Source organism: Lissotriton vulgaris, chromosome 7, assembly GCF_964263255.1.
Source record: "Lissotriton vulgaris chromosome 7, aLisVul1.2, whole genome shotgun sequence".
Taxonomy (NCBI): Eukaryota; Metazoa; Chordata; class Amphibia; order Caudata; family Salamandridae; genus Lissotriton; species Lissotriton vulgaris.
In genome coordinates, this window is record NC_141695.1 from 31764874 (window position 1) to 31788087 (window position 23214).

The 23214-nt window shown below is 45.2% G+C and overlaps 1 protein-coding gene across 2 annotated transcripts in view; it reads left to right on the forward strand.

Annotated features, from left to right (window-relative positions):
• KEL (Kell metallo-endopeptidase (Kell blood group)) overlaps positions 1-23214 on the forward strand; it is a 554418-nt gene that overhangs the window by 249918 nt on the left and 281286 nt on the right. For both annotated transcript variants that reach the window (XM_086929702.1, XM_086929703.1), the window contains exon 4: positions 16845-16969. In XM_086929702.1, coding sequence (XP_086785828.1) covers positions 16845-16969 — 125 coding nt within the window. The remainder of the gene's footprint in view (positions 1-16844; positions 16970-23214) is intronic.

The window sequence follows — 23214 nt, forward strand, 5'->3', positions numbered from 1 at the left end:
TTACCAGTTCAGTAGTGATGCTCAACTTGAGGCCAGATGTACAAAGTCATTTAGCTGTGTTGAACATTGCAAGCACTCACCCCCAGTCAACTGATCTGGGTTTAATCCATCATCATTCTTCCCAGACGCGGGTCTCTTGCTCACTTTGTCACTGGATTCAAGCTAGCCTGGCTGATGATGGCTGTTAGCCAGAAACCGGTCCCAGGATGCTTGTTTTCATTCCAGTAGATACATGGATTGGCAGTTTGGGCTGGACTGTTCCCATGAGGCACAGGGTCAAGACTGATTTTCTTTTGGCTGTGTCTGAACTGGGGTGGCGAAGTGAGCTAAAGAATGATGATGAATTCAACCCAGATCTGTGACTGTGGTGAGTGTCTGAAAAGTTTCAGAGCTCCGTTCATCATCTCCTTGTGTTTGCTTTGTTCACCCTAAGTTGGCAGGGTATGCCCAGACGTGGGTCCCTTGCTCACTTTGCCACTGATTCAAGCTAGCCTGGCTGATGAATGGTGTTAGCCAGAAACCGGTCCCATGATGCTTCTTTCTGTTACAGTAGAGACATGGCTTGGCAGTTCGGGCTGGACTGTTCCCATGATGCACAGGGTCAAGACTGATTTGCATTTGGCTGTATCTGAACTGGGGTGGCGGAGTGAGCTAAAGAACGATGATGGATTCAACCCAGATCTGTGACTGGGCGTGAGTGTCTGAAAAGTTTCAGCGATCCGTCCATCGTCTCCTTGTGTTTGCTTTGTTCGCCCTAAAAAATACTAGTGCCCGGGCCCTTCTCTGGAGGTCAGAGCAGCCTGCACCACCCATAGACACGTCTGGCATCCCATTGGTTTTGTGAAGCATAGTCCCATTTTTTGGTGGGAGGAGGGTTGCCTGCCCACAAGAAAGTGGACTTGCTCGGAGTGTGTGCCCGTCACACATAACACAGAGGCCGCTCTTTTAATTTGTTTTATTTCTGATTTTACAATGTTATCTGAAGTTCCACAGGGGCTATTTACTGGACTTAGAAACTGCATTTTATTTCCTTATACCTCCTTGTCTGTGTTAATCAGTGCTGTCATTCTGTGCCCCTCGGCTGATGTAAAATGGTAGTCCTTCTTCTATTTTTGCGAAATGCTGGTGTCAATATTACCATTAAACGATGCTCTGAACCCTGTCCTGAGCCCGGTGCAGTCCCCCCAGCTCTCAGCCAATCAGCCGGAAGCGCCTTAGCTCGGCCTGTCTCCAAGGCAGGGAAGGCCTCGGTCAGTCAGGCATTCCTGCACCTGCAGCTGCCTCTCAAAGATGGCGCTGCCCTGAGGCCGGAAGCACCCGGGCCTCACCGAGCACAACCACGGTGGAGCTAAGGTTGGACTTGCAAGGAATGCAAACTAACCTCACGGTAAGTGCAAACAGAGCTCTCCTTTAAAGCTACTGTTATTGCAAAACCTAAATTGCTCCAAAATACGCTTAGAAAACGAATACAAGCAGCTGTCCTTCTCTGGAAGGCTCAGAGTCCGGCATTCCTTGCAGAACCACAATTATTTCTTTCAATAAAAAGTCAAAATATATCAAAAACAAGAATAAACCACATGCGGTAACCCGAAAATCCAAAGCAAAACACATTAAGGCTTCATATTACAAGTTGGCTGGTAATAACTGAGGTATCTACTCATTACCCTGGCATTATGTCTCCTTTTCTGAATTTTAAACTTGGAAATTAAGACCATTGTGCCGAACTGGTGTTTAAAGTGCCCAGACTCCGCGTGCTCTGCGTGCTTCTGTGCTATTTGGGTGACACATTTCTGCAGGTTTGGCCGCCGGAATCCGCCAGGGGGAACGGGGGCTTTGTGGCAATAACCCACAGGTCGCAATTCAGATCCTGTAAAAATTCCTGCTTGCAGTATATGCTGTGAATATAGCCCTAAACTTATAATCAAGGCCCAGGAAATATGGTAGAACTTATCCTGGCTGGCGCCACAAAGCATCCTGGGAAGGACCCTAAAAGATGCTCCACTGTCTAAATACATCCCCTTCATCATCCCCTTATGTTGTTGTCATTAACTTTGCTCTCCTGACACACAACCTTTTATCTTTCCCATTCTATGTCATTTGCCCCCTCCTGTCTCTCTCCCAATCCTCCACCCCCTCTGCATTTCCTTCCTAAGTAATTTTCTTTGCTTTTGACCACTTCCGTCATCTCATCCCCATTACCCCATCAACCTTAAATTGCATGATACTTTCCATCGAAATGGCCACTAAATTTGCTCAGACATGCAGTTTTACCAATAAAAAGCGCAAAGAAAGCGTGTTGAAATTGGGTTTCAGGAAATGAGTAAGGCGTGATTTAGTTTGATCCTGTTAAAATCTGTGTTTTATCACACTTCAGAAGAACAAACACAATTGTGCTTTATAAGTGCTTTCCGAACTGCTGATATATTTTGAAACAATTGCCCAGTTCATATAAAGGTATTTGCATTGTATTTTTGTGTGTTAGGAACAAAATGACATTTCTCTTCGCAGTTAGGGAAAGTCAGCACCAGCCTCCATGTTAAAAGCCTTTTGATAGAAGATGTGCCAAGTTCAGGAAGCCCCCCTGACACTTTAAGACTCTTATTGAGGCGATACAGGCTCTGAGGAGCAAGTGCATCCTCAGAGCAAACAGAGTAAGGGTCAAGACCCCCTCAGTACCTTCATCCCCCACTCTCTAAACTCACTTTTCAGTCCTGACCACTGCACCTATCTCTGCTTCTTCATCAACAGTGTGTAGGTCTTGAAAACCTTCACACTTATTTCTAGGTTGTTGATAAATCTCCAGGGGGCATATTATCAAGGGGGCCGATAGACAATTGTCGCCGCTTTAGCGTCCGTTTTTGGCCACTAAGCGGCGATAATACTATCGCCCTATTAGCAAGCTGTTAACAGCAGTTAGCGACAGCTTTTAGGCAATAGCGAGCGGTTTGGGGCCCGCTTTGCATGTCAGCGATTTATCGCTAATGACATGCAAAGTGGGCGTACCCAACCTGTTAGCGACTGATAGCTATCGCCTATTACCAACACAGGTGTAGCGATGGAAATATTTGCGCTAAGTGTGAATATCTCCAAAAAACTAACGCCTGCTCAGACCAGTTCTTAGCCATTATATCCAATGGGAGGTGGATACAATGGCTAAGACCTGGTTAGCGATAATGCGTGAATATCGTTGTATTCTCAGCGATATTCACGGATTTTGCCGCTATCGCCGGGAATTTTATCGCTTTTGAGATAAACGTTGCTAATAGCACGTTATCTCAGCGATAAAATCCTGTGATGCGTGGCGATAAAAAACATTGCCGCTAACCCTACTTAGCGATAAATATCTCTATTTGTTGATAATATGCCCCCAGGTTCCTAGAAAGGGACGGACGCTTTCCTTTGGCGCTAATTGTGCAGTGATGACCTCAAGAGCAATCAAAGTCCCACGCCCATTCTTTAACTTGGAAACTAGATAGCAAAGGTTCACACAGTCTCTAAAACAGCTCTTTTCTTTCAGCCTTGCGAGGCAGAAGGGGTTGTGGCCGAGTGTCTGATAGCCACAAATACTTAACACTTGTAGGGCCAGATTTACTAAGTTCTCATGCAGCCCAGTTCAGCAGCCGTAAATGCTGCACTGTGTGAGAAAGAGAGAGCAGGAAAGCGGCACATTTATTGAAATATGGCACCCTCCTCCCCTCTCTCTAGGGCTGGCACTGAATTTAGCTGCCGTGCACCACAGAGACACCTTTGTGCCAAGGTGCAAGGATGTATCCGTGAGTCCAGCATAGGTTTTTTAATGGAAGGTTACCCTTCCAGTACAGAATACCATGCATAGACTGACTGCAACCCATTTCTGACTTAGTATGTGAGCTGCACAGTGCAGCACGCTTACAAAGTTGGAACAGGAAGGAGAAATGAAAGCATTTATCCTTCCTTGCACCTACTTTAGAAGGGCACAGTTTTCAGACACTAAACCCAGTCTACTTTGTTCAGTAAATTCCCAGTGCCAGGACCCCTGGCCCACGAGGACCCCGACCGACCCGCCTGACGTACTCCGCAGCCACCCTCACCGCTCTCAACACCGGCCGACTCCCAGAATGCCATCAAGCCACTCCACGACGTACCCACGGACCTTTCAGCTGCCACGCCTGCAAGTTCACCTGCATCCGGACCAGCCTCGCACCAGCACCCGCCAAGTCGAACACCAGCAGCACCCACCTCAAGTGCATCCTGCTCAACACCCGCTCCGTCCACAGACACGCCATCGAACTCTGGAACCTTCTAGACGCCACAGCCCCTGACGTTGCCTTCCTCACGGAGACCTGGATGAACGCCTCTTCAACTCCCGACATCGCCATCGCTATCCCAGAGGGCTACAAGATCGTCCGGAGGGACCGAAACGCCAACCAGATGGGAGGAGGCATCGCCATCATCCACAGGAACACCATCCGTCTCACGACCAGCACCGACAACACCCTGACCAGCGCCGAACACCTGCATTTCCAGATCCACACCAACCCGAACACCACCCTCAGAGGCACCCTGATCTACCGACCCCCTGGACCACGCACACAATTCAGCGAGGACATCGCCGACTTCGTCAGCCCGCATGCCCTCCCCTCCGCTGACTACATCCTCCTGGGAGACCTCAACTTCCATCTGGAGAACAACAACGACCGCAACACCAGCACCCTGCTCGACAACCTCGCCAACCTTGGACTCAAGCAACTGGTGTCCACCCCCACCCACCTCGCCGGACACACACTCGACGCAGTCTTCTCTTCCAGCACAGACATCAACTTCAGCCACGCCACAGAGCTTCAATGGACGGACCACAGCTGCGTCCACTTCACCTTCAAGAGAACGACGACCCACCAACACCAGCAACAGGCCGCCCGCAGAAGCTGGAACAAGATCACAGCAGACCAGCTCGCCACCTCCCTGAGCCAGCACCCTCCTGCCAGCTCAGCGAACCCCAGCCAGGCCGCCGACAACCTCACGAAGTGGATCAGCAACTGCGCGGACGAACTCGCCCCACTGAGGACCCCGCCTAGCAGACCCGGCAGCAAGAAGGCCCCATGGTTCACCGACGAACTCAAGAGCTCCAAGAAGAACTGCCGAGCCCTCGAGAAAGTCTGGAGAAGGGAACCGACACCGGACAACAGGACCGCCTTCAAACTTGCCACCCGGAAACACCACCAGCTGATCCGCGCCGCCAAGAAAACAGCATTCAAGGACCGGTTGGACAACAACGCACACAACTGCAAGGAACTCTTCAACATCGTGAAAGAGCTTTCCAACCCCAGCGCAGGAAACAACGACATCACCCCATCGCAAGACCTCTGCAACTCCCTCGCTTCATACTTCCACAACAAGATCGCGGACATACACAACAGCTTCAACAACCAACCAACGCACACCATGACCGAACAACCACCCCCCACCACCACCCTCCACGCCTGGACTCCGATCAGCACCGAAGACACCATCCGCACGATGAACTCCATCCACTCCGGATCACCGACCGACCCCTGCCCTCACCACGTCTTCAACAAGGCCGACGCTGTCATCGCACCCCACCTGCGAGACATCATCAACACATCCTTCGACACCACCATCTTCCCTGAGAGCTGGAAAACCACCGAACTCAGCGCTCTACTCAAGAAACCAACAGCGGACCCCACCGACCTCAAGAACTACCGCCCCATCTCGCTCCTCCCGTTTCCAGCCAAAGTCATCGAGAAGACCGTCAACAAGCAGATGGCCGCCTTCCTCGAGACGAACGGATCCCTCGACCCCTCACAGTCCGGCTTCCGAGCCAATCACAGCACCGAGACCGCCCTCATCGCCGCCACCGATGACATCCGAGCCCTGATGGACAATGGAGAAACAGCGGCCCTCATCCTCCTAGACCTCTCCGCGGCATTCGACACGGTCTGCCACCGCACCCTAGTACAGCGCCTCAGCAACATCGGAATCCAGGACAAGGCGCTGGAATGGATCATCTCCTTCCTCGACGGAAGAACACAGAGAGTCCGCCTACCACCGTACAAGTCAGAGGCCTCCGAAGTCATCTGCGGCGTCCCTCAAGGATCATCTCTGAGCCCCACCCTCTTCAACGTCTACATGAGCCCCCTCGCGGCCATCGTACGCAAACACAACCTCAGCATAATCTCCTACGCCGACGACACCCAGCTGATCCTCTCCCTGACCAACGACCCCGCAGCCGCCAGAGCCAACCTGCACGAAGGGATGAAAGAGGTAGCCGAGTGGATGACGACCAGCCGCCTGAAACTGAACTCGGACAAGACGGAGGTCCTCATCCTGGGCTCCTCACCCTCCGCCTGGGACGACTCCTGGTGGCCTCCCGCCCTGGGCACCGCACCCAAACCGACAGACCATGCACGCAACCTGGGCTTCATCCTGGACTCCTCCCTCTCCATGACCAGGCAAGTCAACAATGTCTCCTCGGCGTGCTTCAACATCCTACGCATGCTACGGAAGATCTTCTGGTGGATCCCCACCGAGACCAGGAAGACCGTCACCCAGGCCCTCGTCACCAGCCGACTGGACTACGGCAACGCCCTCTACGCCGGTACCACCGCCAAGCTCCAGAAGAGACTCCAGCGGATCCAGAACGCCTCAGCCAGACTCATCCTCGACATCCCACGAACCAGCCACATCTCCGGACATCTGAGAGACCTTCACTGGCTCCCCGTCAACAAAAGAATCACCTTCCGCCTCCTCACCCACGCACACAAAGCCCTACACGACCAAGGCCCGAGCTACCTCAACAGCCGAGTCAACTTCTACGCTCCCAAACGCCACCTCCAATCAGCCAACCACGCCCTCGCCGCCATCCCCCGCATCCGAAGAGCGACTACAGGAGGAAGGTCCTTCTCCTACCTGGCCGCCAAGACCTGGAACTCCCTCCCGACCGACCTGCGCCTGACCCAAGACCACCTCTCCTTCAGGAAGAAGCTGAAGACCTGGCTGTTCGAGCAGTAGCGCCACCCCCCCCCCCCAGCGCCTTGAGACCCTACGGGTATGTAGCGCGCTTTATAAGTGTCACTGATTGATTGATTGATTGATTAAATTGGGTTTAGCGTCAGAAACCTTGGGTGGTTGCATGGGAACGACAAAGCACCACCCAAGGCGCTCCCCCTTGATGCGAAGTATCACGTTACTTTCACAATATTTCTAGTGGTAAACAAGTTTAGCGCTCAAAAGTAAATTGGAAAAAAAGATTTTGTGCCAATTTTTGTCACTTTTGTGATGCAAACATGGCATAAAATCATAACAAATCGCCCTCGTAGTGTTTTTCGTGATTGCCACATACCTAGTATAAGTTCACATTTGATCAGATACACTACCTCAGGTAAATAGCACTTAACATGCATGGAAATTTAAGAGAGAATTGGGTCTCTGAATGGAACCTTGAAAATGAAAATGCAAATGTACCTGAGCACCCAGCCAACACAAAGAACAGCTCAGGTCCTGTTTATGCTGATCCAGAACCTGCAGAGAATTATTGTCTTTATAGATCCATCACATGCTGCAGGAGAGTAGGCTGCTTGCAGTTGATTTGACTTCTTCAAATCCCCCTCTTCCCTCTCCTGTTATGTTATTTAGATCTGTAAAGCACTGCTCATCATCCGCAGGATATCCAGGCACTGGGACAGGAGTAGGTCGTCTACTGGGTATCAGTTGAAGAGCCAGGTGGTCTTCAGCTTCTTGTGGAAATCCAGAAGCAAGGAGGAGGCCCTCATGTGTAGAGGGAGTTTGTTCCAAGTTTTGGGTGCAAGGTTGAAGAAGGCTAGGCCTCCTGTTCTGCCTTTGTGTATGCGAGGTGTGTGTGCAAAGGAGAGGGAGGCAGAGCATAGGAGTCTGGTGGGATGGTGGAAGGGGATACGGCAGTTAAGGTAAGTTGGACCAATGTTGTTCATTACCTTCCATGCAAGTGTGAGGAGCTTAAATTGGCTTCGCCTGTTTATCGTCAGCCATTTGAGTTTTCTAAGGTGTTGTGTGTGCACAGTGGGAGGTCCAGGATGGGTCTAGCTGCAGGATTCTGTATGGTCGGTTTTTGGTGGAGGAGGTGGTTGAGTATGCGGCCATAGAGTGTGTTGCCGTAGTCTATTCTAGTGGTGAATAGGGCCTGAGTGACTGTATGCCTGGTGCTCTTGGGGATCAATTTGAAGATTTTTCTGAGGAAGCGTAGAATGTGGAAGCAGGAGGAGCTGACTCTGTTCACCTGTGAAGCCATGTTGAGATTATCATGTACGATGATTTCAAGGTTTCGTGCGTGGTTAATGGGTGATGGTGTTGGACCAAACCCTGACGGCCATCTGAGGCTTCTGCGGCAAATGAGCTGTTGTTAAACCTAATGATTGACCTGCCCACCGCCCACGCTTACTTTAATTATTTTCCAGATTTTGGAAGGCTCAAGTACCTTCTCGATTAAAATTTTTATGTAATTGACTAGGCTGATTTACTTGTTGTTAATCTGTTGACACATTGCCTCATATGTTTTGAGGTTAACTCCATCTCCGATCTTGCGTAAGCGCGTTTTCGCAGATCTTGTGTTAGGATAGCATCAACATACCTGAGAGAAGACAGTGTAAGGGCTCCAGGCATGGCTGACTCATCCTTTCATTCCATACTGAATCTTTGACAGTGATTGAGATGGGTAAACATAACCCTTTCAACAGTTTGTGATCTGTGCTGTGAAAATGTTAATTAGTATGCTAACAGGCCCTCAAGGTATTTGCCTGCATGTCAACACATCATCACTTACCACAATCTCACACCATTAAAAACAGCACAGTGTACAGTGAGGTTCACTGTAAAGGATGAAAAGAGAGAAAACAACACTAAACAAGTGAAAATCAAAGGTGGCCAAATAAGAATCTGAAATGCAGCAAATTCCAAAACCTACTCAGTGACATGCACACCCCCTTGCATCAAATGGGAATAAGCATGGTGCAGTGCAAGCAGTGAACATTCACACGAGGCACAGTCATCAGGAGAGAAATGTAATCAGATGCCAGAGTGGAGAAAGAGATGACTGCACAAATGAGTCAATATAAAGGCTCCTAAAATCAAACGAAACCTTAACAAATATACTGAGGGTTACACACGTAACTTTCCAGAAGGTTGAGGATGAATAAACTGCATGTGTTGCGTGTCATAGTAAGAATGGTGATGCCCAATTATTCTTTTCTTTTGCCAAAGGGCCCTCGATGCAAGCAGCGTGGACGTGAGCCAACAGTGGTCGATGGCCAATATGGGGATCCTTGCTGAACCCCATGCCATACTGCTCCAGATTAAGAGTTATTCTCATCATAATACTCCTGGCTAGTAGAACATCCACACTTAGGAGTAGATTTTAGGGGTATTTGGCTAAACTGATTCCCTAATACTAAACCAACAACCCTGCACCATCTCAATCCGGCAGGTGCCTGAGTACCATGTGTCATTATAGGTAGGGGTTAACCCAATGTAAGTCTGTGGACCTGGGTACAATATGATATAGGATAACAATGGTCCTCAAACCAATAAACCATTAAAGTAAAATCAATTTACATTTTCGTTTTGTATTATGAGCTTCAATAAATTCCACGCTCCTGGGGAGAACAATACTTCCACACAATTAGAATACAGGGAATGTGCAGCCACTGTATTTGTTATGAAAACAAGGTAAATTTATTACAATTCATAAATTTCAGCAAAGAACGTTATTATGATGAGGTTGGGGCAACGTGCAAAAGAGAGGAAGTGCTCGAAGTTAGGTGAGTGAGTGGGAAGATAATCCCAAAGTGGAGATGAAAGAAAAAAAATGGAAAGTTTCTGTGTGCGATTGATTCAAAGTATCAATCTTAAAAACCTGGCCTGACTGTATTTTTAATGGTCTATTTACATCAATTCCTTACAATCACAGATTGTATTTATGTGAGGCACGTAATAGTGAAGGGGTGGACGGGTCCAGGTGTATGATTATATATTCGTCGATGTTTCGACTCTGCTTTCGGCACATAGGGTAGTTGGGCCTTGGACTGCAAGTCTTCATCAGGACAGGAATGTGGGGGTTACGGAGACAACAAACACTTGGTTTGAAAACCTCATCCGCACGTGAACCGGCGGGGGTAGTTGTGGTAGATTGATGAGACACTCTCTTGAAGCAGGTTGAAGAAAGAGTTTATTTCCAGGAGGTAACAGCTTAAACAACCACAAGTGAAGAGATGCCAGAGGATCTAAGCAACTCCCACATAAGGAATGTAGAACACAGATATGAAGCATAACAATTCTAGTAAAGCAATGTGATGTCATCTAAAAGGGATACTACACACCTCCCCCCTTTTAAAAAAAACAACAAAAAAAAACACAAAAAGAAAAAAAAAACTAATGAACAAAATCATGTAACTTAACAGAGGTAAATTTGACACGAGAACTTTTCCTTAGGGGAACATCAGTAAATTGTGCATTAGACTTATCAACAACATGATTGGGAGCATTAGTATGAGAAACACATTGTTGAATGGCAGTGTCACCTAAAGCGCTAGTTTCAAAGGACACTTGTTCTGGGGAAACTAAAGCATCAGAAAGCAAAGCATTATCATTATTCTTTGAAGGATTTCCCGAATCTCCACAGAAAGTGTCTAATAGAGCAGGGTAAGGATTATCATCAGACTCAGAAGAAAAGGGCAGAGAACACATTTTCAAGTTGGGAGTTCTACACAAAGAAACTCTACGAAAGTTCCACACTTTACCACCCACAACTCTGACAGCTTTACTGAAAACTTCTGTAACTTTACAAGGATCAGACCACTTGTTCCACCTAGAACCGGAAGACTTACCAAATTTCACACGCACCAGATCACCAATCCTAATCCCTGGTCTAGAACCAGCAGAAATAGAAGAACGCTTCATCTTTTCTTGGTATTTCAAAACCTTGTCTCTAACCTTGGATGGATTCACACTAGGCTCATTAGGAACTTTCAACTTCAACCACCAAGGCAACAATTTAGAACCAGGTTTTCTACCTTTTAACAATTCAAATGGAGAAAGATGCACGAAGAGTTTTCCTCCAATCCAATTTGCTTTTAACAGCTAGTTGAATAGATTCCTTGATGACTCTATTGAAGCGCTCCGTTTGACCATTGGCCTGTGGATTGTAATTAGACACCCTTTTGTGTACAACACCACACCTAACAAGAAAAGAAGACAATTCACTACTGATGAATTGTGGACCATTATCCGATACCAATTCAGCTGGGATTCCTTCTCTGCAAAATATTTCATCAAGAAAATCAACACCTTGGGAAGAACCAATTCTGTCAACCACCTTTATATCTGGCCATTTTGAGAAGTAATCGATCAAAACTAGAATGATAACAGATTTATTATCCATTAAATCAAGAGGGCCAACAATATCGATACCAAGTTTCTTCCAAGGGCACATAGTATATTCAACAGGAGAAATCTCCGTTTTGGCAGCCAGAGGTTTAACTGACTTATCACTGCTGGCACAGGGAGAACATGAACTGACCCACTTATCTACCATTCTATCAATACCGGGCCACCAGTAAAACTCCCGGATTCTCCTTTTTGTATTGGACATACCCATATGTCCCTCATGTGCCATACAAATTATCTTTTCTCGCAAATCACTTGGAGGGACTATCTTATCTCCTCTGGTTACAAAACCCTGATCAAACATGAGTTCTTCTCCTATTTTACTGAAAGACAAAACATCACCAGAAAGTTTCCTTTCTTCAGGCCAACCGTGTTTTAAAAAATCCACTACATTGGACAAAGAAACATCCTTACACATGGCATTCCTCCAAACAGTTTCAGAAATAACACTGGATGTAGTATTACACTTCGGATCATTGATGTCATCAATGGTTAACACCATGTCAATATCACTAGGGGACTCATCTAATATCTCCGAAGATACACATGGCAATCTAGACATGCAATCTGCATGAACATTTAAACGACCAGGGACATATCCCACTGTGCATTGAATTTCTTGTAATTTGGCTGCTAAACGTGCCAAACGTGCTGTCAAAGTACGACCACCTCCAGCAGCTAACATGTTTATTACAGGTTTATGGTCAGTTCGCAAACGGAATCTTGTGCCCCAAAGAAACTGCCTGAAATGTTCAACTGCCCACGTACAAGCTAAAAGTTCCTTCTCAATAGTGGAGTAATTGAATTCAGCACCACGAAGCGTACGAGAAGCATAAGAAACAACATACTCCTCACCCATATTCTTTTGCATGAGCACAGAACCAAGACCAACATTACTTGCGTCCACGCACACAATGCATTCTCTAGGGGCGTTGACAATTTCTTCTTTGAGTGATTCAAAGGCAATTTGTTGTTCATTATTCCAAATAAATGTTGCATCTTTTTTTACCAACAGTCTTAAAGAATGAACCTTAGATGAATAATCTTGTACGAATTTACTATAAAATTCCGTAAGACCTAAAACTGATACCAACTGTTCCTTATTGCTAGGGGCAGAAGCTTTAGTAATGCTTTGAATGTGATTATGCTTGGGTTTAATGCCTTGAGCAGAAATTTCATGTCCCAAGTATTCTACAGTACTTTGTCTAAATTTGCACTTTGAAAATTTCAAGGTCAACCCTTTTTCCTGAACAGCGCTTAGCACTTTATCTAAATTCCTATCGTGGTCCTCAAAATTTTTCCCATAAATTAAGATATCGCCTTGGAACGCTATGGCGTTATTACAACCTTCCAAAACATCTTTCATAAGCCTTTGGAATACTGACGCCGCACTGGCCAAACCAAATGGCATACGACGGAATTGGAACATACCCTCTGGCGTTATGAAAGTAGTAAGGAATTTAGAATCTTCATGGAGTAGGACCTGGTGATAAGCGCTAGCTAAATCCAAGGTTGAAAAAACACAAGCACCAGAAAGAGTGGAGATTAGTTCATGAATATTGGGTAATGGATGTCTATCGATCCCAATTTCACTGTTCAAACTGCGGAGGTCGACACATAGACGAAGTTCGCCATTGCTTTTAATTGATAAAACTACTGGAGAAACCCAGGGAGAGGATTCAGTTGGTTCAATAATACCCCGAGACACCAAGTCTAACAAAATATTTTTCAATTTGTCTCGGTAGGCTAGAGGTACATTTCTAACTCTGTGTCGGACAGGCGTAGCACTTTCCTTTAAAATAATTTTGTGTTTAAAATTTACAAATTCGCCTAAAGTGTCAGAAAAAATATCTGGAAATTTGCTCTTAATCTTGAGAGTGAATTCATCATCAACAGAAGGTACTGGGTAAACTGGTGGAGAAGCATTGGGATCTAGTTTGATTCCTAACTCATGTTGATGTGGCCAATTTAGGATAGAAGCTCCTTTAGATGCAACATAAATTTTACCTTTGATATTCTTATGTTTAAATTTGATGTCAGCCCACATAAAACCCAACAAGTCAATTTTCTGGCCAGTATATCCACCAGGACGAACATCAGATGGAAGTAAACTAGAAGACTTCCAGTGCTTGTTAAAAATGTCACTACCAATTATACTGTACCAAGCACAAGAATCTATGAGCATAGAAATTTCTACACCATTTATCAATATTATGTCCTTGGGAAAACCTTTACATTTGGTGTCACCAACACATAATAACGTGTTAATTTCCTGGATTTCCTCTGAATTTTCATACTCTGAATCAGTTAACAAATTTACTTTTTGTGGGGATCTACACATTTTGCTAAAATGTCCAGATTTTTTACATTTTATGCAAATTTTATTCCATGCTGGACAACCTCTGTAATTGCCAACATGATCGTTGGCTCCACACCTATAACAAATTACTTGGTTCTTCTTGCCAGGAAATTTGTTGTCTCTTGTGAAATACTCTTTTTTATTTTGAGTAAAAGGGAACTTCTTTTGATTATGGGCTTCCTTAACTAAGGCAACCTCAAAAATTATTACTTTATTCTTAACATCCTGACCTCTAATCTGACTTACAAAGAGTTCAGATTGTTCAATGCCTTTGGCAATGTTCAATACAGCATTAAGAGAAGACTCGGTTCCCATCCATAGACATTCTTGGATCTTTTTGCTTTTGGTCTTCATCATTATTTGGTCTCTTAATACCTGTTCAAAATTGATTGTTTCAAAGGCACAAGAACCTGCTAAAGTTTGTAATGCAGCTACATAGTTTTCAATAGACTCATCATCTTTCTGTGCCCTAGAATAAAACTTAAATCTCTCCATAACAGTATTAATTTTTCTTCCAAACCTAGAAGTTAATTGTTTTATTACCACCTCAAAAATATTAAAATCACCTGCACCATCAATAGGAGGTAAATTTTCTAATTCTTTAAGGCCAGCACCTCCTAGACAATTTTTTAACAGTGCCAGCTTCCTTTTAGGAGAGCAAACATCTTCCTCCATTACATCCACATATGCTAAAAATGTGGGATACCATAGATCCCACTCTACTTTGGGATCCCCAGCAACAGGTAAAAAGTGTAAAGGAGAAATAATGTTGTTTGACATTTCAGGTAAATACAATACACAATTCAACAAGAGAAATTGTACAATTTAAGAAAATAATAAATTAACAAAATAAATGTAGTCACCGTGGTCAATCTCATTTCTGTGAAAGAGGAAAATAAAGAATTAATAAAATAAATGTAGTCACCGTTGTCGACTTCGTTTCTATGAAAGAAATACTGAAGGAGTTGACAATCAGGAGCTGTTTGCTGAAGTCCGTCGAATTCGGATGTTCGTTATGTGGAGAAATACTGGTAAAATAAATTGTGCAAGGTCAAAATTAATAGTGTAGCGTTTATCGGCCAAAATAAACAACAATGCGTCAGGAAAATGGCCGCCGCGTCACGTCAAAGCGTGTGATTCTTTGACCTTAGCAACGCTAGGACGCTATCAAACGTCGTGCCTTAGCAACGCTAGGACGCTTTCATCAAACGTCATAGAGAGCGTTGACGCGCGGGCAGCTCAAGCAACAACAAGAGTTCTGAAGCTCGCTCGGGATCGAGGAACCACTAACCACGTTTGAAAAATGCAGGTATGAAAGATTAAAGTCTTTTGTATTAGGAGAGCTGGTTAACATGAATTTGATGCGTTTAAACAAAACAGTTGAACAAAAATCGCGTCAAATTTGTAAGGCGAGTTCGGTATGTCAAATCCATAAAATTAAACGTGTAAAGTCAATAATAAAATCCGATAACAAACACTGCCACAGGTGCAATCAAGGCACGAGATTAATTACTGCCGCTGGTGCGATCATTTACACATGAAATAGTGGTAAAAGAAATACCTTTGAGACGTGTGAACGATGTTCCTCAAATGTTTCTTCTTCTTTTTTTTTTTTTTTTTAAAAATACTTGCTTCTAAGAGTTGGTTCTTCAAGATCCCATCCTCGTCGCCAATTTATGTGGTAGATTGATGAGACACTCTCTTGAAGCAGGTTGAAGAAAGAGTTTATTTCCAGGAGGTAACAGCTTAAACAACCACAAGTGAAGAGATGCGAGAGGATCTAAGCAACTCCCACATAAGGAATGTAGAACACAGATATGAAGCATAACAATTCTAGTAAAGCAATGTGATGTCATCTAAAAGGGATACTACAGTAGTAATTCAAACGTAGCGCAGGAATGTTTATTTCACTGGCAAGAGATTCTTTGCCTCGGAATGATTATGCGATTCCTAAACATCGGAAGCCACATCAGGGTCAGTCCGGAGTCAACTCAATTGTGCAAGTTCTGTCTATCGTAGGCACGGCAGCAGGACATCCTTGCGGTATTGGTTTGAGTAGCAGCTGACCAGGCAGCCTCCGCCATCTTGTTTGTTTGTCCTCACTTAAGATTTGTACTTACCATAATACAGCGCCGTCCTGTTCTTTCCTCGCACTGGTACGCTTGTGGCTGCATAGAGCCAATGCAGCCCCTTTTGTGTCATGCTGCCAGGGTGCCTGCGTTGTAGGCAGGATTGTTATTGTGCAGGAAGGACCTCCTTCCTGCACTAAAACAATCATGAGAGGCGTTTTCCTCTTTCGATGCGTGCTGCAGAATGCAGCGCTCATAGAGAGAGGAAAAAACAAGGAAAAATACAGATATGTCTCTTTGTTAGACCTCCCCTATTTAGATGATGTATTCCCAGGTCTGCCAGTAATGGGAAACCTGGGAATGCCCCAAAATCCATGGATGCATGCGTCGGAACACCCACGCTCCACCAACGGAACGCCTCACTGGGGCGGAGTATGCAACGCCGCGATGTGCACTGCCTTGAGTTGCACCAGATTTTTCAAGACACGCAGGGGCACGCAAGGTGGTCTTGCGTGGATTGGTAAATCTCACTTAGGTTTTGCCTCACTCGTGCCTGGCGTAAGATCGACGCCAAACCCTGATAAATGTGGACAACAATTACTTCTTCTTACTTTAGATAGTCTCCATTGTGAGCCTTGAGAATATTTTACATGTCACTATTATCTGCAAAACAATAGCTCATCATCCTGTTGTCAGTCACATTGTGGTTTAAAATGTATGTATTGTGTACATCCAATATTCACTTTCTTTCATGTGGCAACAAGAAGTTCCACCAGCGAGCTGTCTCTAGTCTCCTCCCAGCACAAGAGATATTTACTCTTGTCTGTCCTTACAAAGTCCCTTGTCTGTCCTACAACAATACACATTGTTACACTTTTATAACAGGAAACTCTGTGGCTCAAAGTATATATGTTTGAAACACTTGTTTTCCTTAGATGTGCACAAAGGTTACATTTATCTACCATTCCCAGCTTTAAATTACTCTTTCTCTATTTTCGTTCTAGAAAGAAAGGAGCATGTGAACCGGAGCTCTGCAGAGGAGAAAGCTCTGACATTTTACAAATCCTGCATGAACACAGAGAAGATTGAAAGTTTGGGTGCCCAGCCGATGGTGGATCTGATCAACAAGGTCAGTGGGAGAAGGATTAGAAGTTAGTGTGTGAATTTTGAAAGTCACAGAATATTTAAAAACCTGGTTTCCTATCTATAGACTACCAAAATCTTGACATTAGAAAATATTACCTAACAAAATGTTAACCAACACTTAACCTCACTATCACTCATTTCATTATTTGATAGAAATGGAGGGAACATAGTAAATTAACTGAGTCATAATAAATGTGGAAGGGGAATTTGAATGGATTAGGAAATCAAATGATAAATTTTGAGGCTTTGGTAGAGCGCTGCTAACCACCCAATGGTGGCCACAGAGCACTTTGATTTCCTGTGTGGTAAAGGGAGACCGGTGGGCAGGTTTTAGACAGGAGCCTAGACGCCGATGGGATGCCGCCAAGGTAAGAGTCAGAAGACTGTAACATCTTTGAGGTAATGGTACAGGTCAGATCATTGGTTGGCCAGCCTGACCAACATGGCTATGAGCTTTGGAAAATGGGGGCCTTTCAGAACCTAATGTAGCCACCCTCAAGTCATAGAGCCAATGGTGAAGAGTTCCACAAGGTATTGCCTTGAACCTGTAAACATCTGCTCCTGTTTATTGACAGGATTCCTTCATTAGAAGATCTTAACTTTTTGGGTGGAAGGTATGGGGTGAACCGCTTTGGGGTGTAGTTCGATGAATGGCCTCAAAGGGCCCTGTACACTACGCAGAAGGTCTTGAAGCTTGATCTCTCTTTTATTGGGTACCAGTGGAGGGATTTTAGGGCAGGTGGGGTATGTTATTCTCTATTCAGGCTGAACAGGAGGTGGGCGGCGTAGTAACAAAGTCTTTGAAGCTTGAAATGAACGATTTAAGGAGGCCAGTGTAAGTGCTGTTACAATAGTCCAAACAAGACACTGAGGTGACGGAGCAGAACCCTGGGGGGCTTCATTGCAGATATTAGTGGATTTCGAGAGGAATGTTCTCAGGATGGTTTATCAGGAAGGAATAAAACCAGTTACATGGGCCAGGGTGGCCATTCCCTCAAATGAGATATGGTGATGAATGGTGTCAAAGGCAGCTGAGCGGTCCAAGAGGATCAGAGTGCAAGAGAAACCATGGTCACATGTCTCAAAAATGTCTTCTCTAATGTTATGATCTGTGGTCTCCGTTCCTCAACAGCGTCTAAAACCTCTTTGATATCACTTAGTATAATAATAATAATCCACATTTGTAAAGCGCACAATCACCCGTAAGGGTCTCTAGGCGCTGGGGGCCGTCTGGAAGATTAAGCAAGCTATTGCCCAGTGTCACATGGTGCTGGGCTAATCTGCCGCCAGTGCTGGGGATCGAACCGTGATCCCCAGATTCCAATGTCAGTCGCCCTGGACGCGGCGCCACACCACTTAGGGGGTTGTTCATTTCCAGTTGTAAAGACAATTGGTGATTGAAGACTGTTTTGAGTGCCTTAGCGGTGCACAGTTGGACCAAGAGAGTTTCTTCGTTCACCATGGCTATTTTTCTTTAATTTATTTTTTATTTATTTATGGTCTTGTATCGCGCCTGAATCAGCCCCGAAGGGGTATCTCCGCGCGTAGCTTTGCATGATTTGGGCAAACTGTAGTGAGGGGGGTGACAGAGAGAGTGGCCAGATTATTCGTGTGAGAACAGGTGAGTTTTTAATTTTTTTCTAAAGGAAAAGAGGTTAGAAATTTGCCTCAGCTGAGGTGGAAGAGAATTCCACAACAAGGGGCCTTTAAGGGAGGGTGCTCGCCCCCCCTGTCTCGCTCTGGAGATTTTAGGAACATGCAGCAGCATGGTGTTGCTGGAACGCAGAGCACGTCCAGGAGAATAGGGAAGAAAAATCTCTTTTAGATATTTGGGGCCAGATCCATATATGCACTTGTGCATAATGCAGCAGATTTTGAAGTTTATTCGTTGTTGCACTGGGAGCCAATGAAGGTGGGAGAGAAGAGGGCGGGAAGGGGTACGGGGAGGGGCATTCAGGATGAGTCTTGCCGCAGTATTCTGCACCACCTGCAGTCTGCGTAGTTGTTCCTGGTTGGCGGAAATGAGTAGACTATTACAATAGTCCACTCGTCCAAGGACTAGTGCCTGTACCAGCGTTTTCCTATAGATGTTAGGTAGGAAGGGGAAGATACGCCGTAGAAGACCAATTGTACGGAAACACGTTCCCGTAACCTGACTGACGTGATCTTTCATAATCAGAGCTTGGTCTAGGCGCACTCCCAGATTTTTGATGGTCAGTTTGGGCGCTGGGACAGGTCCTAGCTCAAGTGGCCACCAATCCAGCGACCAGAGCAGAGTGGCCCCTCCAAACAGCATGACCTCCGTTTTGGACACATTGCACTGGAGGAAGTTCTGGGCCATCCAACCCGCCACTGCTCTCATGCCGTCTTGGAAGGATTTCATGACTGCAGGAGTGATGGTCTGAAAGGGAAACAACAGCTGAGTGTCGTCAGCGTAAGAGATTGGAGAGAACCCGTAAGATCTTATAATCTCTGCCAAAGGGGCCACATATACGTTAAATAACGTGGGGCTCAGACATGAGCCCTGTGGCACACCCTTGGTAAGCTTCCTGCAGACAGATTTATGGGAGCCTAGTTTGACCCCTTGTTGTCTGTCTTCAAGAAAGCTTTCAAGCCATGCAAGGGCGGTCCCTTTTACTCCCACTGCCTTCAGACGGTCGAGGAGAATTTCATGCGACACCGTGTCGAAGGCAGCGGACAAATCCAATAGCCCCAGAATCACTGAGCTCCCCCTGTCAAGTGACATTCTGATGTTATCTGTCACTGAGAGGAGGGCTGATTCGGTGCTATGGTTAGGCCTGAAACCAGATTGCGAGTGGTCTAGGCCGCCCGCTGCCTCGATGTAACTGGACAGGTGTGCATTGATATGTTTCTCGGCCATCTTGCTGTAATAAGGCAGAAGGGAGATGGGACTGAGGTTAGAGAGCTCTGTCCACGGGAGTGCCGCATTCTTGCGGATGGGGTTCACCACTGCATTTTTCCACTCAGCTGGTACTTTTCCCTCTTTCAAAGACTGATTTATTACATCCTGAATGTGGGGGGCTAGCAAGGTGCGGAGGGAGGTCAGGGTTTTAGCAGGAATAAGGTCATTCGGTGATCCAGATTTTACTTGGGTCATTATTGTGTAAAGCTCTTCGGTATTAACAGGAGGGAATGTGGTTAATGTGAAGTTGGTATTATTATTGGGGGAGGATACATTCAGGGTATCGCTATTTGCTTGGGATGCCAGAATTTTTTCATAGATGGCTTCTATTTTATTTTCGAAGTATGATGAGACCTCTTCACATAGACTTTGTGAGAAGTCATCTGGACTTGTACAGGCCATGGGTTTAGTGAAAGTTTCCAGAATCCTATACAGTTCTTTAGGGGAATTACCTGCTTCTATGAGCTGTTGAGCAATAGTGTTTTTGCGGGCAGCTTTAATATGTTTATAATAGTTGTTTTGCGCTGCACGGTGTGCCTTTTCGTTCTCCTCAGAATGTAATTTCCTCCACCTTTTTTCTATCCTCCTGCATTCTTGCTTCTCTTTCCTAAGGGCCTCGGTATACCATTTCTCCTGCTTAGCTACAGGAAGCTGTTTGAATGTTTTCAGGGGGGCAATTTTATCAATGGCTGTTGTAAGAGATTGCTGGAACATAGTTAACTTGTGTTCTGCATCTTCGGTGTCTCTAATCTCGGGTTTTTCCCACACCTTTTGTAACGTCTCCAGTGTGAGTTTGTGCCACTGTCTGCGTATGGTGGGGGGTAGGGGTTTCTTATGGGGACCTACATTGGCTTTAAAAATAGTGAATTGTAGAAGAAAATGATCTGACCAGTTGAGTTGGATGGGTTTATGACACAGTATGTTGTCAAAGTTGGTATATATCAGGTCAATGCAGTGTCCACCTTCATGAGTGGGATCCTGATTTTTTTGTGTCAGACCGATGGTGTTCATATCGGTAGTCAGACTTTTAGCGCCTATGGAATCAGGTTGGTCAGTATGAATATTAAAATCTCCAAGGAGGAGAAAATCCTCATTGGCCCGTATATGGGGGCCTAACATCTCTAAAAGAGATGTAGAAAAATTCGGACAAGGAGGAGGTGGTCTGTATACAAGTGCGCCTTTACTAGCCTTTCTGTTTGGGAAGATAATTCTGAAAACCATTGTTTCCATTTCTTTGCAACATTGTTTATCCAGAATGTCTAATTGGAGTAGTGATGTCATGTTTAAGGGACTGTGGTATGATTCTCATGTCGATCAAGGCATTGATTAGGCTGGTTAAGTTAGGCGTTAGGACAACAATGCCCAAGTTGATGGTTTTTGCATTAAAAATGTCCCAGGAAGGTTCAGAATTGTTGAAGGAGGAAAGGAAAGTGCTCGTGTCTGAATCAGACATCTCTAAGTCGCTCAAGGGGTAACGCCTGCTGGAACACCAGAGCTGGGTAATGGGTCCAAGACCGGGGGACCTGTAGTGAGTATGCAGGCCCCATGATTGTTAATTTTGTCAGTAAAGGAGATGAGTTTGTCACAGAGGATGGTGAACGGACTGAAAATTTGGGAATGAGAGCTGAGCGATAGGGGGTGCTGTATACATGTGGAAGAGTTCTTTAGTCAAGTTTGCAAAGTCATCAATAAATGCTTGAACCTACTCTTTGATCTGGCTAAGACAGTTGTGTAGCCTCTGATATGAGCTCAAAATGATGAGTGCTCCAACTGTGATTCATGTCAGAATTGCTTTCTGCCTATTTCAATTGGAAAATTGTGTCTGTATACCAGTTATTCACTTTCAGTGGGCTTAGTTTGCAAGAGGAAAGTGGTGCAAGATTGTCCAGTTTGCATCTAAAATGGTATTAAATGTCAACAAAGGGGACTCATGTTAGAATCAGGAACTGTGAGCCGGAGGTCAATGAAAACCTCAGGCGGATTTGTTTCTAAGCTTTCTGATAGAGTTGGTTGGTTAACATCTGACATAGACTTTGATTGCTGGTCAAGCTCTCTCACCATATAAAACTTCAATAATAGGTAAACAGACCAAGGTAGCTGGGGGATGCTTTGGGATTGGAGTTGAAGTAACAGTGACAATATTAGACCGGGGGGATGGTTTATTAATCAACTGGGGAAAGCTTAGTGAATCAATGTCTTCAATGGCATGCTGGCTATAAGCATCTAAAGAGTTGTCAGCCAAAATGTTCAAATCTCCTAGGATGAGAACACGGGACGAGAGCATGATAATGTTCTAGGTGAGACTCAGTAGATCAGGGTGGAAGGAGGCCCTGCTTTTCTTGTGAGAATGGTACATTATAGTGCATACAAAGAAGGAGGTGCGGCCGGTGACCACCTTGGAGACCAAGATCATTTTGACAGATAGTGAATGATCATAGGCTAAGACACCCTCACTGCCTCTTCCCCAACATACCATGCCTTCTTCAGGCCACCATGTCAGTCTAAGTATCAGCCACTTCTAGACTCAAACATTTTTGTGTGAGGAGATACTTATGGTAGGTCTCCATTTTGTCTAAATTGTAGTCAACGGGCTGGATTCACAAATGTTGGTGTGTGAGTAAGGGGGGACTTAATTTTGGATTACATCTGGCCCACTCATCAGGGTCAAGAGTGAGCCAGGACAGAAGGCAGGTGTATCAACCAGATGTTTCTTGGCTTATCACAGGAATTTAGGAGTACTAGGAGAGTGCGTCACAGCAAAACCCTACTGAATTGGCTCACCCATTTTGACACTGAAAAGCATCTGAGAGATGTATGTGTGTGGTGGGGAATTGTTTGAGGGAACATTAGTTCATTATTCCAGGGTTCATCGAATGTAGCTGGAAGGAGTTGTGCCAGAGGGAAGACATACTGTACATATTTTATGTGCTTGCTTTCCAAACACTAATTAATGTTGAAAGCCAGTGCAATATTACGTAATTTATCATTTGTTTTGGCATTGATCCGAGAAATATTAAGCTTAGGGATGTAGCTTTAAGGGGAGTGTATACATTCCCAGTTGGGTCTTGGCCTGAAGTGACAGTCCGACCGGCTGACTGCAGCAAAGTGATATTAAGTCACTGTTGCTGCATGCGGGGCAGAGGTGGCCGAGTCAACATATTAACAGGGAGAACCGAGCCAAGGGTCTGGCTTGTCTCTAGGAGTGCGCCTACAAAACCAAAAAATTGGCATGGAAATCATGCAGCAAACATCATGCCAAAATATGATAAAGTAGCTTAAAAATTCCAAAAAGTCCATTTCTTTAA